General features: G+C 43.8%; 1 protein-coding gene across 3 annotated transcripts in view; it reads left to right on the plus strand.

Annotated features, from left to right (window-relative positions):
- The window catches only part of PKD2L2 (polycystin 2 like 2, transient receptor potential cation channel), a 65,487-nt gene that overhangs the window by 30,052 nt on the left and 16,278 nt on the right, over positions 1-19,157 (plus strand). For all 3 annotated transcript variants that reach the window (XM_061617236.1, XM_061617235.1, XM_061617237.1), the window contains 3 exons: positions 2,891-2,992; positions 5,642-5,718; positions 7,840-7,894. In XM_061617236.1, the coding sequence (XP_061473220.1) occupies positions 2,891-2,992; positions 5,642-5,718; positions 7,840-7,894 (234 nt within the window). The remainder of the gene's footprint in view (positions 1-2,890; positions 2,993-5,641; positions 5,719-7,839; positions 7,895-19,157) is intronic.

Below are 19,157 nucleotides of genomic sequence, written 5' to 3' on the forward strand. Positions count from 1 at the left end.
ATTTTGCTAGAATATATTTCACTTCCCACTGTTTCATCTTGTGCAAATTGAGACACTCCTGATGTCCACTGGAGACTATACTGCAGAATAGTCAGTGCCAATTATTCCACAATTATTTTTGGAGTTTTTTTAGTGTAAATTTTGCAAAGTGTTGTTGTACTTCACATATTCACAGAAATAGAAACAAAAGAAAATGATTTCCTATAGGAAACTTCACTAAAATTACAAAGTAAATGAGACATATTTAAAGTGACCATCTGAACTATGTCTTAATAATATTGCTTCCTCCCTGCTAAAACAAGATCAGCACAGCACATGTCTTGTTTCTATTATTTGGGCTGATTGCAGGTTTTGCCACCACTCCGCATATGCTCAGAGGCACATGGTACCAAATTCTTCCAAGCTACACAGGAAGTGGATTGGACTACGAAAGACCAACCCAAATGGTGTTTGCATTTTGACCAATTTGTAGGGCAGTCCAATGTCTCAGAGAGGACCCCTGGTACATTCATTATAGCCATTGAATTCCCTTGCTTTTTAAAGTTTGATAGAAATATCTGTGGGCTATAAGTACATTCTTAAACCGCAAGGTGGGTTTTTTTGCCTATTAAGTGTTTTTCTTTGATTTTTAATCCAGGAGGTAAAAAATGGGATCCTGTGCAAGTTTATTCAAAATGGACTGATCATTTGCATGCTTATTGAGTTCAGTGGGATTTACTCCCCTGCAATCATACTTAGGATAGGTGAAACTGACCACAGGGGATGAGGAGGGGAGGAGGAGGAGGAAGAGGAGGGGGAGGGGAGCAGGCAGGAGGGGGAGGGGAGGACAGGCATGATCATTTGCATGTTTATTGAGTTCGGTGGGAATTACTTCTATGTAATCATGCTTAGGATAGGTAAAACTGACCTGGGCCGGGAGGGAGGGAGGGCTGGAGTGGGCAGGGGATGAGGAAGAAGAAAGAGAGGAGGGGAAGAGGAAGGGAGAGAGGAAGGGAGGGAGAGGAAAGGCAGGTCTGATCATTTGCATGCTTATTGAGTTGAGTGGAATTTACTCCTATGCAACCATGATTAGGATAGGTGAAACTGACCATGGGGGAGGGAGAAGGGAAAGGAGTAGATTGGAGGGGGGCAAAGGAAGGGGGAGGGAAGGAGCAAGAGGGAGGGGATAGGAGGGAGGAGAAGGGTGGGTGGGTTTGAACATTTGCATACTTTTTCAGTACAATGGGATTTATTTCTGTGCAATCATGCTTGAAAATGGAAATAGACTGCCTTCAAGTTGATCCTGACTTATAGCGACCCTAGGAATAGGGTTTTCATGGTAAACGGTATTCAGAGGTGCTTTTACCATTGTTTCCTCTGAGGCTGAGAGGCAATGACTGGCCCAAGGTCATCCAGTGAGCTTCATGGCTGTGTGGGGATTCAAACCCTGGTCTCCCAGGTCGTAGTCCAACACTGACCTGGGGGAGGGGCAGGGAGGGGAGGAGGAGGGGGAGGGGAGGAGATTGGATGGGTGGGCACTGGGCAGAGGGGAAGCCCCTTTCCTTTCCAAAAGGAAAACACTGTGAACAGTATCATTGCTTTTCAGTGTTTCCTTCACCTTTTTATTCTACAACAGGCACATGTAGCCTTCCACCCAAATTTCAACCAAAGCTGTCCCTGGCCACATCCACACCAGACCTTTATTTCACTTTGGACAGTCATGGCTTCTCTCAAAGAATCCTGGGAAGTATAGTTAGTGAAGGGTGTTGAGAATTGCTTTTATATGCCCTGTTCCCCTCACAGACCTTAAATCAGAGAGGCTGACTGTTAAACCAGTCTGGCCACTGGAGCTCTGTCAGTAGAATAGAAGTCTCCTCTCAGCACCCTTCACAAACTACACTTCCCAGGATTATGTGGGGGAAACCATGACTCTCACGAGAAATCAAGGTCTGCTGTGGGTGTGGCCCCCTGATTAGCCAATCCCAGGAGCTGTGAGTCTGGCTTTTAGACAGTTGGTTCTTATTGAGCATGCCCGACACTATCATTGGGTTCAAGCCAAAATTTCTTAAATTGATTAAAAATTAGCCAGGCATTTTTTTAACTTTTAAACTGCAGAAGATGGTCAGAGTATGGGCAAGGTCAGTAATAGGATTACAGGTACTCTGTGAACATGGCTGATTTTTAATTAATTTCAACAGATTATGAGAACTCTTGACGGAAAAAAGTCCAAAAGGGGTCTGGGTTTTCTCTCTCTCTTTTTAGACTTTGAACTCTCGATTCTCTCTGACTGTTTTTTGTATCACCATGAAAATTTACAGGGTTGTTAAGCAAGCGTTTCTGAGTTCAGGACTGTAAGTTTTGTAAGGTTTTGTTTTGAAATGAGCTTATGGGAAGCATCAGAATGGTATGGGGGGTATTTTCAATTTAACATTGCGAAATGTGAAAAATCCACGCTGGCTACAGTATACAGCCACTCTTGTGGCTGTGTTATACCATAGAACTTTCCATGTAAGCCAAAGTGAAATCAACCAGCAATTGTTGTGTTGCCCTGACACACAACCAGGGAGCAATTATAGTGCACAGTCAGCATACTAATAAGGCAACACTGGAAGGAGCTGTCAGCCAGTTATAAATGTCTTGAAAAATAATAAAAACTAGTTCATGGTAAATATTAGCCAGGTATCCTGAGGGCTGGTCTAGCTCTCTTCTACGATTAATGTAATTCTAATATGAATGCACTGTTTTTTTCTTGTTCACTACCTCTTACAGATAATTGACTCTAATTGTTGTGCTGCTCTATTATATTGACTAACCTGGCAGCATTGCGTTTGACTGCAATGGATCACAGACCCTTGCCTGTGAAGTCAGTCTCTGATTCCTTGAAGACTCAACATTCTTTCTTTTTGCACAGAACATGTTCTTGGCTATCATTAATGACACATACTCTGAAGTGAAAGCTGATTTTTCAGTTATCCCAAGTAGAGAATTTGAGATCAGTGATCTTATTAGACAGGTAAGCATCTGAAGGTGTCTTGTTCATATAAACATCCTCAGCAAGAAAATAATGGCTGTTTGGAAGATCATGTGTCAGCTTAATATGCTGATATATGAAGATGTTGTATACTGTGCATGCAGCCGCTTTGCTTCTCCTTTGTGCCAGCGAACAAATAAGTCAGGAAATCTTCTGTTAACTGTATCTCCCATTTTGTCCAGACAGGGAAATTGTAGTTAACAACTTCAAAACAAACAAATATATTAATGGTTTGGTGTTGGTTTAATATCCTGGCTTGTTCCATCGCCATTCTTCAGACAAAATGGAGAATTATAATTAAAGGAAGACTTCCTGGCTTGTTTCCTGCTTGTGTGAAGGATGGAGTGAAGCAGCTAAGTGTATTGCCATAAGGCTTGCTCATATCTCAATAATGTGACCAATGATTATTTTAGGTAAAATGAGTAGTTACTATCTGCTTAGTCTTTCTGAATATTTTATTTTAAAAGTCATTTAAAGGACCATCTCAATGAATACCTCCTATAATTCCAAAGGATTAAGATGCAATTCATTTGGCTTCAGTAGGTCTATGGCTGCATAGATAATGAATGGGGTTTTGTCACCACATGGTATGGTTGCATCTCATAATATGAGTAGTCATTTTGGTTGGCTGTACCTGTGAGGTAAAGAAAAACTGCACATGTTTAAAAATATTGTCAAAAGGAAGCCATGGACAGTGTGGAGATAGGCAGGGTGCTTTCACAAGTCACAAAATGTACACCACATTATCCCAATGTAGGGATGGTCAAGACCATGTTTTTAAACATGTTACTAGCAGTTGCCCATTCGGTTGTGCAGAGCCTCACACACAAGACAGAAACATGTTTCATATGGCTGATGAACATGCAAATCTATCTTTAGTGGCACAAAGAACTCTAGTTTCATTAAAAATCTCATCTGGTTATTTAAGAGCAGGTGGTGGTGTTTCCAAGCCTCGAGAGTGACTGTTTTATCAGCCTCGAGAGTGACTGCTGTTTATTGTCCATATGCAATCCTTACATGTTCAAAAACTACAAACGCTTTCTGCCTCATACTTCTCTCTCTACTCAAAGACTGATTAAGCCCAAACTCACATAATATGATCTTCTAAAGATGGGATCACATGTCTTCCAACTGCTAGATAGTACCAATTTGGTTCCTGTTGACTTTTTTCTTGTTGAATTTTGAAGAAAGGCTGCATTGTTTTAAACAGTTGATCCCTGAGGAGACAAATGATAGAATACATTGATAAAAAATTATGTAAGTCATTCCAGCAATTGGACATTCCAGTAACAGGTATTATAATTTTTAACTTCTTGAAAGAAGATCATTCCCTCATTTTAAATCTGAAAGGTTGCTTATTGCTCAGATATGATCATGAACTAAAAATGAGAGACTCCTTTTTAAGAGACATCATAGGCATTTCTGTTACATAGAAATCCACCCACATTCTTTAGAGATTTCACAGCTCAACCTCTACAGATGACCCCTCAAATAATAATTTTTCCTTGATAAATACACACAAAATTGAGGTCTACAAGTCATGACAATTGCAAGAATGATTGCAAACGTTTTTCTGACGTTGCTTCGGTTGACTTTTTTTAACCTAGTACTTCATCTAAAATTAACTTCCAGAATCACTAACTTGGGGGTGGTATTCAACTAATGTTTTGTGCTAGCTTGTGGGCTAACACTAGCAAAACAGGATCCCCCTCCTTCCCTCTATGCATGCCCTGCACCATCTGCTCTGGCACGTGGGGCAGAAGCGGGGATGATGGTTCCATTGCATAAAGAAACATCCTTGCACTAATGGCATGATCTACTTAGCACTGTGTTGAATACAACCCATGAAGACATATTTTTTTTACTTCTGCTTTCTGCCTTACAAGAGACTTGTGTGTTCTAATTTGTTCTGGAGACAGACCTGAGTGCTACAGTTTTTAAATATAAGAGCCAAAGATGGTGTATACTGAAATTGTTTTGCATCTCCCAGAGACTCATCCAATTAATGGTGTAATCCTATGGTTCCTGGCCTGGAGGGGCATCCCACAGGCCATAGGATTTTGTAGCTTACCTTCTGCCCAGGTAGAGCAGGAAATCTGCACACAGAAGTCTGTTGCTGTAGCCATGGAATCCTCCATAGCTATCCCTCCCCCAACAGCAGTACAGGGGGGAAGGGGTATGTGGAGCATGGGGGGTGGATCCAAAGCCCTCCTGTTTCTCCTACTACACCCCCAGAATGGGGAAACAAGTATGTCAGCCCAAGAGCTAGTATCCTATGTTTCTCTCCAGCCAGTCCCCTTACTTCTGGCCTGCCAGCACAACACAGGCAGGGCTCAAGATTTGATGAGTATACTTCCTCAACTCACATTGGTTCCCTCTGCCAGTCTGCTTAACTCTTCAGCGTTCCATCTTAAGGCTCATACAAACTGCAGGCTTTGGGGCGTCAACATAATGTCCAGTTTTTTCTCTTTCCCCACCCTGTTTTGCTTAATATACAGACTGAAGAAGAGTTCCGGCAAAGCCCTCAGAAGCTTGCTCAGTATTTTGTGATATTTTAGTGAAGCATAGTATTGCTCTGCTATAGCTTTTGGATATTTTCACTTAACAGTACTGTCTTCATCTTATACTTAGAGTTACAATAAAGCTCTAGTCAAACTCAAACTGAAGAGACAGACATCACAAACAGAAGACCTGTACGGCATAGGCAGGTAGGAAATGAATTTCAGGCATGAGGCTGCTTTTGTTTAACTTTCTACTCGTATGATAACAGGGCTAAACCAGCTGGAGCTATATTATTTAGATATAAAGATGACTCACAAGACAATTGTGTTGCTATTGCTGTGGGTGGAATCCATGCTCTGTTGAATTCAAATGATAAAACATCTACTGATTTCAGTGGTGCCAGATTGCATGTTACTGTTTTAACAGAAGGGGGGAAATCCACCCCTGTCCCTGTTCCGGGTAGATTAAATGTCAAACTAGATGTTTCCTGAAATTTATAGCCATTGCCAATCTAAGGCTGTTCTTATATCTTGGCAATATTTAGTTGAAGCAGATACGCAGTGTGATTTAGTGTTTTCCTATCACCCCCCACTTCATTGGCTCCTCTGTGTAACAGGTAGGAAAATGCTAGATGCTATGATACCATGCCATGCATCTGCTTTGACTAAACATAACTGGCAGAGGAACAGATGTGCATTAGTAGTGACCACAACCTTTTAAGTAATATCTGGTGTGGGCCCCAAGTTTATGGATTTTTGGTTAGTCATCTTACAGAAATCAACTGATTCAGTCATTTTAAGGGTTTTGTTTTTTTGGGGGGGGAACTTCCTCTTTTCACACAAAATAAGAGCTACATTTCACCTGAGGTTCCATTTTGTAGTTTGCCAACATTTCTTCTACTCAGGGCTGTATCACATTAGTGGGGAACCTCCACCTGCAAATCAGATTAGGCCTGGCAGTCTGTTTTCAGCCAGTGTTGCCCACTTGTCACTCATTTGAAGTTATTATTTATTTATTATTTAATTAATATCCCGCCTTTCCTCCCAGCAGGAGCCCAGGGCAGCAAACAAAAGCAGTAAAACATTTTAAAACATAAAAACAGACTTTAAAATACATTAAAACAAAACAACTTTGAAAACATTCTTTAAAAAGATTTAAAAACATTTTAAATAAAAAGGGTTAAAAAATATTGTTTAGAAAAAAAATGTTTTAAAAAAAACATACTAAAAGCAATTCCAACACAGATGCAGTCTGGGATAGGTCTTAATTTAAAAGGCTTGTTGAAAGAGGAAAGTCTTCAATAGGCACCAGGCCTGGCAACCAAGAGGTCTTCTGTATCTTTAAAAGGTGTGCAGGAGGAAGGGAGAATTCCACCTTGTGGTTTTTCACATTACAGTGTTGCAAGAACACCTGCACTTGGCTGACTTTCTCTTCTCGTAAAGATACAAGATCAGTCTCAGGCCATGAACCTGGCAACCCTACGCCGAAAAGATAACAGAGATGGTGCCTGCCTAATATTTAAGGGGAGGGAATTCCACAGGGTAGGTGCCACCACACTAAAGGTCTATTTCCTATGTTGTGCAGAATGGACCTCCTGATAAGATGGTATCTGCAGGAGGCCCTCACCTGCAGAGCGCAGTGATCAACTGGGTATATAAAGGGTAAGATAGTCTTTCAGGTATCCTGGTCGCAAGCTGTATAGGGCTTTGTACACCAGAACTAGAACCTTGAACTTGGCCCGGTAGCAAATGGGCAGCCAGAGCAATTCTTTCAGCAGCAGGGTGACATGTTGCCGATACCCTGCCCCAGTGAGCAGTCTTGCAGCCACATTTTGCACCAGCTGCAACTTCCGGACCAACCTCAAAGACAGCCCCACATACAGCGCATTACAGTAATCCAGCCTGGAGGTTACCAGTGCGTGGAGACAACAGTGGTCAGGCTATCCTGGTCCAGAAACGGCCGCAGCTGTCTTATCAGCCAAAGCTGGTAAAAGGCACTCCTAGCCATGGAGGTCACCTGAGCCTCTAGCGACAAAGTTATATGGCATCAGGAGTGGGACAGGGAAAGCTACGGCTGCCAAGGAATAATCAGAGTACACACTAAGCTGTGCTTTCCTGATTGCTTCTATTTGTTGGGCTTGCATTTGGCACTTTCAGCAGGGACCTGATCCACCTGATATCCTGGATGTCTGTTGATTGGCATGTGGAGAGTTGGCCACTTTTTGATCTCGCCCACTGGGCAAAAGTGGTTCTCCACTCCTACTGTATCAAGAAGTTGTACTTACATGGATTATTGTTGTGTATTGTGTTTTCTTGCATGACCATTAGACCCTCCAGAACAGATATGGCAAAGAATGTCTCCAGAGTCAGTAGTTTGGATAAGGTAAGATGCTTCTTTTTTCCACTGGAAAACTTGGTTCATTTAGCAAGACGGCAAGAAAACAACATGGATTGGCTACGTGCTGTAAGATAGAGATGAGGAACTATGACCCTCCATATGTTTTCCCATCAGCCCCAGCCACCATGGCCAATGGTCAGGAATGATGGGTGTTATTGTTCAGCAACATTTGGAGGGCAATAAACTTCCCATCACTACCATAAGGTGAAAACAGCAATGGTGTAATTTTTTTGTATCCCATGGGTAATCTCATAGTTTCAACATAATAAAAAGATATTGGTCCTTTTCCTCTATAGCAAAATTTTCTTCTACAGAATATTTGAAGTGCTCACAATTTGTAATTGTTAAGTTAAATACCTGCATAGTGGCATTTTAAAATTGGAATAACTCATGCCTTCTGCCCCAAAACTGAACCTGCACAGGAATCCCATCTGTTTTTTTCCCCTTGCCAATACAGAAGCTTTAAAAAGTGTTGAGGAAGGGAAAGACAAGAGATAAAGCTTTGGCCAGTTAGCTCTCTAGCTTTCTTCTCAAAGTGGCTCTTCAGCCATTATCATTACTAATCATGGCTTTCAAAATTTCACATTTTAGCTGTAACCCTGCTCAGAAAAAATCTTCACATATTGAATCAGCTTACGATTGAAGAGCAAGACTGCCCCAACTAGGCCCACCTAGGTGCTCATACTGTATGCACAAAGTCATCCATCTGATTAGGGACCCTGCACAGCTGTACATGCAAAGGCTTTCTCCCTTGTGTATTGGGTATCTCCAAGTGTATTTAAGCTCCTCCTGTCACTTGAAGGCAGGAAACCCAACAACTTTAGAGGAAATTGTAAGCCCTCCCTTGCTTTTGAAGTTCCAGACTCGCTTGAGCATAGCTCTCCATTTGTCTTCTCCTACTCATCTCTCAGACCTGTATTATCCTTCCTTTCTTCCTCTCTTTCACTCTTTACAGCATCCTTTATTTTTGAAAAAAAACCCACCTCTTTATATTTATTTATTTATTTATTTTATTTTATTTATATACCGCCCTAAGCCAAAAAGGCTCTCTGGGTGGTGTACATAAGAGATAAAACAAGCACAATATATAAATACAATAAGTATAACAAAATCAAAGATCAAAACAAACAATAACAAAGAACCAACAACGTCAAAATACAACAGTAATGAAAATACTGATAAAATACACTATAAAATACAATTTAAAATACACTTTAAAATGCCTGGGAGTATAAAAAGGTTTTCACCTGGAGCCGAAAGGATAGCAGCATCAGCGCCAGGCGTACCTCATTGGGGAGACTATTCCACAGTTCGGGGACCACTGCCGAAAAGGCCCTAGTTCTAGTCACAACCCTCCGGGCTTCTCGATGGGATGGCACCTGGAGGAGGGCCTTAGATGTTGAGCGCAGTGTACGGGTAGGTTCATATTGGGAGAGGCGTTCCACCAGGTATTGCGGTCCCATGCCGTGTAGGGCTTTATAGGTCAAAACCAGCACTTTGAATTAAGCCCAGAAACAAATAGGAAGCCAGTGCAGACGAGCCAGAACAGGTGTTATATGAGCAGACCTTCTGGTCCGCGTCAGTAATCTGGCCACTGCATTCTGGACTAGCTGTAGTTTCCAAACTATCTTCAAGGGCAGCCCAACGTAGAGCGCATTGCAGTAGTCCAGCCTAGAAGTTACCAGAGCGTGAACAACTGAGGCGAGGTCGTCACTGTCCAGATAGGGACGTAGCTGGGCTACCAGTCGAAGATGGTAGAAAGCATTCCGTGCTGCCGAGGCCACCTGGGTCTCGAGAGACAAGGAAGGATCGAAAAGAACTCCCAAGCTACGAACCTGTTCCTTCAAGGGGAGTGTAACCCCATCAAGAACAGGATGAACATCCTTCATCTGGGCAGTGAAGGCACTCACCAACAGCGTCTCGGTCTTGTCAGGATTGAGCTTCAGTTTGTTAGCCCCCATCCAGTCCATTATCGCGGCCAGGCAACGGTTCAGCACGTTAACAGACTCACCTGAAGAGGATGAAAAGGAGAAATAGAGTTGCATGTCATCAGCATACTGATGACAACACACCCCAAAACTCCTGATGACCGCACCCAGCGGCTGCATGTAGATGTTAAAAAGCATGGGGGACAGTACCGATCCCTGCGGGACTCCACAATGGAGAGTCCAGGGTGTCGAGCAATGTTCCCCAAGCACTACCTTCTGGTGACGACCCACCAAGTAGGAGCGGAGCCACTGCCAAGCAGTACCCCCAACTCCCAACTCCGTGAGTCTTCCCAGAAGGATACCATGGTCGATGGTATCAAAAGCAGCTGAGAGATCAAGGAGAATCAACAGAGTCACACTCCCCCTGTCCCTCTCCCGACAGAGGTCATCATACAGGGCGACCAAGGCTGTTTCAGTGCCAAAACCAGGCCTAAAACCGGATTGAAATGGATCAAGATAATCAGTGTCATCCAAGAGCCCCTGGAGCTGGCCGGCAACCACCCGCTCCAGGATCTTGCCCAGGAACGGAACATTCGCCACAGGTCTATAGTTGTTCAAGTTGTCTGGGTCCAAGGAGGGTTTCTTCAGGAGTGGTCTCACCACCGCCTCTTTTAGGCAGTCAGGGACCACTCCCTCTCTTAAAGAGGCATTTATTTGTTGGGCTGTTGACCCATAGGCATTACTGTCTCTAGTTGTTTTCCATAAAGCCTGCAAGTTTGGAGAAGTAACTGTTATCTCCTGGCCTGAGAGAGAGCAGATATCCAAGGCCAGCGGTTGTCATGGTAACATGAGATAGCAACTGGGAAAGTTCTAACAGAGTTTGTAAGTTGTGTCTTCTGTATTTTGCCTCTGAACTGAGAGGGTGTCTTCTGTATATTGCCTCTGAACTGAGAGATTGTCTTCTGTGTACCTTTGGAGAGAGATGTACCGGGGGGGGGGGTGACTGAAGAAACTCTACATGTATTTACTCTTAAGCCTGTTGGCCCTAATGTCTTAATAAAGACTCTTAACCTGATCTAATGCATCTGAGAAGTTTCTTGCTCAACTTAACTCCAAAGTAACATATGCTGTGTCACGCAAGAACCGCCACCATCAACAGGGTTATGGGCCCAGATCCACAGCGCATTACACAAGAGTAAGTTGCTGGTCTGAACGGCAGACGGAGTTCCAGAGAGGGCAGCGTGATTGATTGTGCCAGACAGAGGTGAGCAGGATGGCTGTAAACATGTCTGGAGGCTTGCCGATGGAACGACTTAATGAAAAGAATTATGGCAGTTGGAGGCCAAGGATGCGTGCTTTGTTGATAAAAGAGGATTTATGGGAAGTTATAGAAGGTTCCGGTCCTGCCAGCTTTCACCAGCCAAGAGGGGCAAGGATCCAGTACAGACGTGGTCGCCCGCACCAGTCCAAGGATCCTGTCAACATCCTCAAGCTGCACAGACTGAAACTCATCCAATAAATGAGGACAAGACCGTGATCTGGATACTTCATTAGGTCCAACTGCTATAATATTGGAGTCTAAGTCCTGGCGAATATTCCTTCCTGGCCCATTTTCCTGCCTTTTCTGCTGACACACATCCCCCAACAGCTTTGCCTCTACCTTTCTCATCACAGATCACATTTCAGTGGGGGGAAAGGGCAAGAAACAGACTGCTGCACCTGCAAGCCATCCATATGAACCACAGCAACAAATACTAGGTGATATACCACAGCAACAGGCTAATTCTCAACATCTCACAAAGTGACAAAAAATCCTCCACTAAACAGCACATGGAGCACTCAGATGCCCATTACTCTGAGCACTGCAGTAGCCACAGTCCCAGCAGCTTCTCCCATGCTCAGCTACAGGCCCCCTCACAGGATGGTGGACATGGAGGAACTGGCCAACTCAGTATCTTCCCTCCTCCATCAGTGCTGTTCTTGAAAGAAAGGGACTTGCCTCAGCACTGTATCTTGCCAGGATGAGATACTAGTGTCCCTCTCACCATCCCACTTTGGCCCACGCTCATTTCCTATCACACCTTTTGTCTTGAATAAGCCCATTATTAAACAGGTAAAGGAAGCATTATCGGCATACATCCTTTCTGAAGTGAATCTAACAAAGCATTCTAAATGTCACAGGTCCACATCTTCCTCTCCCCATAACCTAGAGGGATTACCAGCCAGACATATGGGGAATCTTGAGGTAGAGCTTATGGCCAAACATCCTTTAGTGATTCAGCCCTTCTCTTCAGCTGATGAGGGAGACGAATCAGCAGATCTTTATGTAGCAGCTAAAAGCTCCAGCTCAAACAATCCAGGCTATGATCGCATTAATCCCTAATTGACCCCATTGGATATACAACCTGCCTACCTGCACAAGCTGGAGCAGAGTGAGTTGGAGGAAGGCTCTGAATTAGATGACCATATTGCTACTAGACTATTCCACAAGTCTCATTTTCTGCTTTAATTGTGTAAAGCTGTTAGATCTGGCCTCCAAACCTCAAGAACCAGCCACTATGGCATCTGGGAGGGTAACTGTCCTACTCAAGCCCAAGCGCTCAACCAGAACAGTTCCCATCCCCGTCCCATTAATATCTATGGTAAAATCTGAATTGGATACACCACCAGAATGTTAAAAAGCCATTAACATCACCAACAGGTTTTATGTTTTAGTAAAACATGTCATGGATATGCTGAAATTGCTGGTTGTGTATTGTCCCATTGCTGCTCTGATTTTGCAAGCTTTGCTTCCTCAGGGTGGGGATGCCCAGCTAAAGTATCCTACAAAATGCAGACCCAACCTGGTACTCAAGCACATGCATGAGGCAACCACTCTGTTTCTTCTGCTCTGCTTCCATTTTTTAGAGGATCCCTGCTCTTAGTAAATAATCTTTTAGACCACCATGGACTCCACCTAATTCTCAGCAAGAGTTACAGCAGCAGAAGTGATTGCCAGGAGAAACATATACTACATCCAAATCCAACCTGGCCTTGGTTCCTTATTCAGACTCCAAACTACTTGGTGATGTCATGTCCTACTTCAGGTGGCACACAGAGTAGCTGTAAACTTAACTAGTCCCAGAATCAGAGCCTTACAGCACTCTGAAGTAAAAATACAGGGGCAGTATAAGAAACAAGGTACTAACAGCAGGAGGGGTTAGTCCAGTGACCAGCTAGGTAGCAGAGAAACACCAGTGAGGATACCACACAAAAATGTTGCTCCAGACTCTGTGCCTGGAACTGAAGGCTTTTGAACGTGAGCCTTCAGAACCCACCCAAAACACAGCTGCAAGCCATCCGTGTTGCTTGCAGACTTAATCTACTCTTGGCTTACTCAAGAGTATTCCTTTACTCCTGAGGAGTCCTTTTTCTTGAGGTGGGCACTTTGGCATCTGACAACTGATTAAGCCTGACCTTTAGGCGTTTGCACTCCCTAGGACTCAGGGGCCACTTGAATTCCTCCTCTAATTCCATGAAGTGGCTATTTGTGTCTTGAGGAGGAGCGTGGTTTTCTGTGACCCCTAAGGGCTCCAAATCCCTTTGGTTTCCCTCATGGTCTCTTAACATGGGCTGCTCCTCTGTGATATCTGCCTTGTGGAGCTCCAGGTTATCTTCCAAAGAGGATTCCTCTTGGGGGGCATGACTTGATGACTTAAAGGAAGTGTTAATGGAATCAAGAGATAAGCACAAAACCATGCTGTCAATGCCCTAACCAGGTAAGAAATGCCAGATCTGGTCTACATTTTCATCCTACCAGTCTTTTTGGACCAACAGATATGCCAGCCTCAACAGAGACTTCATTCTGAAACAAAACACACTTCTCCAAAGGCCAGTACTTCCCCTCTGCTGAGACAACCACCACTCATTCATTCATTGGCGATCACTCGTGGCCAAGTAAGATTGTCTTCCAAGATAAGGTATTTAACAGTGGGTCCATAAGTGACTGTGGAGGCCAATTCTGGATCCACATAGGCTCCCACAGTGAGGACATAGGTTTCCAGATGGAAGATGGTCACGATGAGGATTTGCTTGACGTGCCTTCCGCTTAGCTCATTTGTCCCTTTCGCCCTGTACTCGTGCTTCTTCAAAGTCCATAGCACCTTTGATAATAGCCGACCTCCAACTGGGACGCTCATGGGCCAGGGCTTCCCAGTTCTCAATGCTTATGCTACATTTTTTTAGATTCACTTTAAGAACATGTTTAAATGTCTTTTGCTGTCCACCGATATTCCATTTTCCATCCTTAAGTTGGGAGTAAAGTAGCTGCTTTGGAAGACGGTGATCAGGCATTCAAACAACATGGCCGGTCCAGCGAAGTTGATGTTGGAGGATCATTGTTTCAACACTGGTGGTCTTTGCTTCTTCCAATACGCTAACATTAGTCCACCTATCTTCCCAAGTAATGTGCAGAATTTTCCAGACGCAGCGTTGGTGGAATCTTTCAAGAAGTTGGGAGTGGCATTTATAGATGGTCCATGTTTCACAGGCGTACAGTAAGGTCGCTAGTACAATGGCTTTGTAAATAAGCATTTTGGTCTCCCTGCGAATATCCCGATCCTCGAACACTCTACGCTTCATTCGGGAGAATGCGGCACTCGCAGAGCTCAGACGATGCTGAATTTCAGCGTCGATGTCAGCTTTTACAGAGAGATGGCTGCCAAGATAAGGAAAGTGATCGACATTCTCCAGCGTCGCACCATTAAGCTGGATTGATGGCGCTACAGAGGGATTAGTTCGCACTTGCTGATGAAGCACTTTGGTTTTTTTGATGTTAAGCGAGAGGCCAAGCTTTTCATATGCTTCTGCAAAGACATTTAGGATAGTTTGACGATCTTCCTCTGAATGTGCGGAGACTACATTATCATCAGCATATTGAAGTTCTATGACAGAGGGTTGTAATTACCTTACTTTTTGCTGTCAGCCTACTGAGATTAAAAAGCTTTCCATCTGTTCGATATGTGATTTCCACGACAGTGGGAAGTTTCCCCTCAACAAGGTGTAGAATCATGGCAATGAAAATAGCAAATAAGGTTGGAGCAATGACACATCCCTGTTTGACACCTGATCCCACTTTGAATGGATGACTTTGAGAGCCATTGTTATCCAAAATTGTTGCCATCATGTTGTCATGGAGGAGTCGTAAAATATTCACAAATTCATCAGGACATCCAGTTTTCAGAAGGATGGTCCAGAGAGCAGTTCGATTTACAGTATCAAAGGCCTTAGTCAGATCAATAAACGCTATGTAGAGAGGTTGGTTTTGCTCCTTGCATTTTTCTTGAAGCTGTTGTGCAGTGAAGATCATGTGCACTGTCCCCCTGGATGGGCAGAAACCATTTTTGGATTCAGGGAGGATGTCTTCTGAGATAGGTAGGAGGCGATTTGTGAGGATCCTTGCAAGGATTTTACCTGTGGTAGCAAGAAGAGAGATGCCTCAGTAGTTCCCACAATCTGTTCTATCACCCTTCTTGAAAAGAGTGATAATTATGACATCCCTAAAGTCTTCCAGGATCTCCTCCCTCATCCAGATTTTTTCAATGAGCTTATGAAGTTGTTGTGTAAGTTCAGGCCCACCTTTAAAGACTTCAGCAGGAATCCCATCAGGTCCACTAGCTTTGTTATTCTTCATTTGATTAATGGCTTTACTGACTTCATCCAAATTAGGGGATACTGCAAGCTCACCTCTAATTTGTTGTTGTGGGATTTGCAAGAAGACCTCATCAGCCACATAAGAGTTACAATTAAGGAGGTCGTGGTAATGCTCTTTCCAATGCAGTGCAATAGACTCTTTGTCCTTTAGAAGTTTGGTACCATCCACTGAACATAACGGATTTGTACATAATTTGTTGGTCCGTAGATGGCCTTTGTGGCATTAAAAAAGCCCTGTGCATCATGAGCATCTGCAAAATGCTGGATTTCTTGAGCTTTCTTTATCCACCAGGCATTCTTAAGTTCTCTAGTTCTTCTTTGGACCTCAGCCTTTGCACTAGCATAGATTCTTTTCTTAGCAGCACAGTTAATGTCTTTTTGCCATATCTGGAACGCTTTCCTTTTCTTGTCAATGATACGTTCAATCTCACTATCATTCTCATCAAACCAGTCCTGATGTTTCTTAGTTTGGTATCCAATAGTTTGTTCACATGCTGCAATAATGGAAGTCTTCAGTTTAATCCAGTGTTCCTCAACGTTTTCAGGGAGTTCCGTAGGTAGATGTTTCTTGAGAGTTGTTGAAAGCAAGCTCGCTTAATAGGATCTTGAAGGGCGTGGATGTTCATTTTACACCTTTGTTTTCTTCCTTGGAGCCTACGTTGAGGAACAATATTAATGGCCATAGTGGATCGAATTAATGGGTGATCTGTCCAGCAGTCATCAGCACTCGTCATGGCCCTGGTAAGGAGTACATCATGATGATCTCTGGCACAGACAATTATGTAATCCAGGAGATGCCAGTGCTTCGACCGAGGGTGCTTCCATAATGTTTTAAATTTATCTTTCTGGCAAAAGAGTGTGTTTGTCATAACAAGATTATGTTCTGTACATTTAGTCAGAAGTAGAATTCCATTTAGGTTGCTATTGCCAACTCCTTTCCCAATCGTTTCTGGCCATAAATCAAAATCACACCCAACTCTTGCATTGAAATCGCCCAGGAGGATAGTTTTATCTTCTTTAGGTATCTCTGATAAAATGGTGTCCAGCTGGGTATAAAAATTTCCCTTGATGTCTTCATCAGCATCTAATGTTGGTGCATAAGCACTTTGAATAGTTGCCTGCTGGTTTTTGGCGAGTTTTAATCAGAGAGTTGTTCATTAATGCCAGTAGGAACTTCTGACAAGAGCTTCACAAGATCATTTTTAATAGCAAAGCCTATTCCATGTATTCGTCGTTCTTGTTCAGGCAGTCCTTTCCAGAAGAAGGTGTAACCTCCTTTTTCTTCCTTCAGTTGTCTCTCTCCTGCTCTTCGAGTTTCTTGGAGTGCTGCTATGTCAATATTAAAACTTCTCAACTCCCTCGTGATGATGGCAGTCCTGCGTTCAGGACATTCACTATCTGTATTGTCCAGCAATGTCCATATATTCCACATTCCAAAGTTCATTTGTCTTTTGCGACCGCTAAGTGGTGTCCCCGCTGGATGCGGTGGTTCAGTCAGGGAGAGAGAAGAGGCAGACTATGTTTAGGGCACCTTTTCTACCCCCTCCCCATATGGGGTGAGCAGAGTGGATCCTGAATAGGACTGCTCAGTTGTGGATACAGCTGCTGAACTACTCAACTGCCTCGGTCCTTGAGCCAGGACGACTGAGTCTGTATCCACCGCCCATGTGCCGGTCCATGACTAAGGGCTTCCAGATTTCACAGTCCTGCCCCCGTTGCCATTTGCCGATCATCATGGGACTTTTAGTTTAGTTTGGTTTGGTTGGAAGATGCCTGTGCATGAATTTGTTTTATGTGGGGAGATCGGTGTACAATGATCAACACACAATCTTGACAGAAAAAGGCTTTGATCCAATGGCATGGATACCACGATGATTGGAAGCCTTTTATCTGCTGCAGCCTTCATCCATCTTCACAGCCATTGTAACATACACATTGTTATCTTCCGCCCGTTCTGCCGTTGAGGACTTTCTTGGATCGTTATTTTCTGGTTCCTCTCCCTTCACGTTATCGCCATGGGTGACCCTGCTGGGAGTACATGACTCCTGATGGCATCGCTCACAGGGTTCATTGGAAAACGCAAGCCCACTCACCACGGCAAGGTGACGATCCAGCGAGGGGAACCACCACTACCAGCACCCTGACCAAAAACTTAAGGCAGCAGCATTTCTGATGCCCATCCTCCTCCAGGTGGGCCCGGTAGGCCACATCAAACCACTAGGCCTTATATACCATACAAGATGGCTACCTAATAGAACTCCAGTTGACTCCTCCCAGCAGGTTTGTTCCACCTTTGGCCTTGCATTCCACTGTTAAGATGCAAGCAATGTTAAGCCAAGCAGTGTTAGAGATAGGAGCATAAGAAGGTGCCTTATACTGAGTCAGACCTTTAGCCCATCTGTCCCAGTATTGTTCACTCTGGCAGTGGCTGTCCAGGCTTTCAGACGGAATATTTTCCAGCCTTACCTGGAGATGGCAGGAATTGAAACTAGGACTTTCTGCATGCAGACCAGCAGCTTTGCCACTGAGCAATATATATATATATATATATAAATGTACTGCCTTCAACAAAGCCAGTGTGGTGTAGTGGTTCAGGTGTTGGACTATTACCTGGAGACCAGGGTTCGAATCCCCACACAGCCATGAAGCTCACTGGGTGACCTTGGGCCAGTCACTGCCTCTCAGCCTCAGAGGAAGGCAATGGTAAACCACCTCTGAATACCGCTTACCATGAAAACCCTATTCATAGGCCCATAAGTTGGAATTGACTTGAAGGCAGTCCATTTTTCCCCACTGCCTTCAAGTCAATTCCAATTTATGGCGACCCTATGAATAGGTTTTCATGAGGCTGAGAGGCAGTGACTGGCCCAAGGGCACTCAGTGAGCTTCGTGGCTATGTGGGGATTCGAATCCTGGTCTCCCAGGTCATAGTCCAACACCTTAACCACTACACCATATATCAAAACCATAGAGGTTGGGCTCCCAGGGGAGTTCTTCTGCAGCAGCTTTTTGTTCCATTGTTCCAGACACTTCAATAACCTACAAGAAGTTCAGGAGAGAAACACTTGCATCCATCAGAGGCACTAGTCAGATCTTATTGCCCCCATAGATCTTACGGAAGCTTATTTACACATGCCAATACAGATGTTTTCTGTGCTTCTCCTACAACAATCAGCTCTACCAGTACCGGGTCCTGCCCTTCAGGCTGGCAGAATCTTTGCAAAGATAATGATCTTGCTAGTTGCTCACCTCAACCTGCAGGGCATACACATCTAGCCATATTTACACAATATTCTCATCCGCTATCTATCACTGCCTCAAGCTCAGCAAGACATTCAGTTTACTTTAAAATGTCTAAAAGACCACAGCTTCCAAGTAAACAGAACAAATAAACACCTATCATGATGCCTACAATACCGAGGAGCACTGAAAAATACCACCTGACAGACAATCTCCTGCCACAAGAATGGATAAAAAAAAAAATCAGTTTAGTGGTTTATACTCTCCACAAAGTCTACAGATAATCATGATTTTTGCCCATGTACTCAGCATTATGTCATGAACACATCACCACTCCACTCCACTGGGCTTTGTTGCGAGTCAGTCCAATATCACACAGTGGTAACATC

The sequence above is a fragment of the Rhineura floridana genome, chromosome 3 (assembly GCF_030035675.1).
Source record: "Rhineura floridana isolate rRhiFlo1 chromosome 3, rRhiFlo1.hap2, whole genome shotgun sequence".
In the NCBI taxonomy this organism is placed as follows: Eukaryota; Metazoa; Chordata; class Lepidosauria; order Squamata; family Rhineuridae; genus Rhineura; species Rhineura floridana.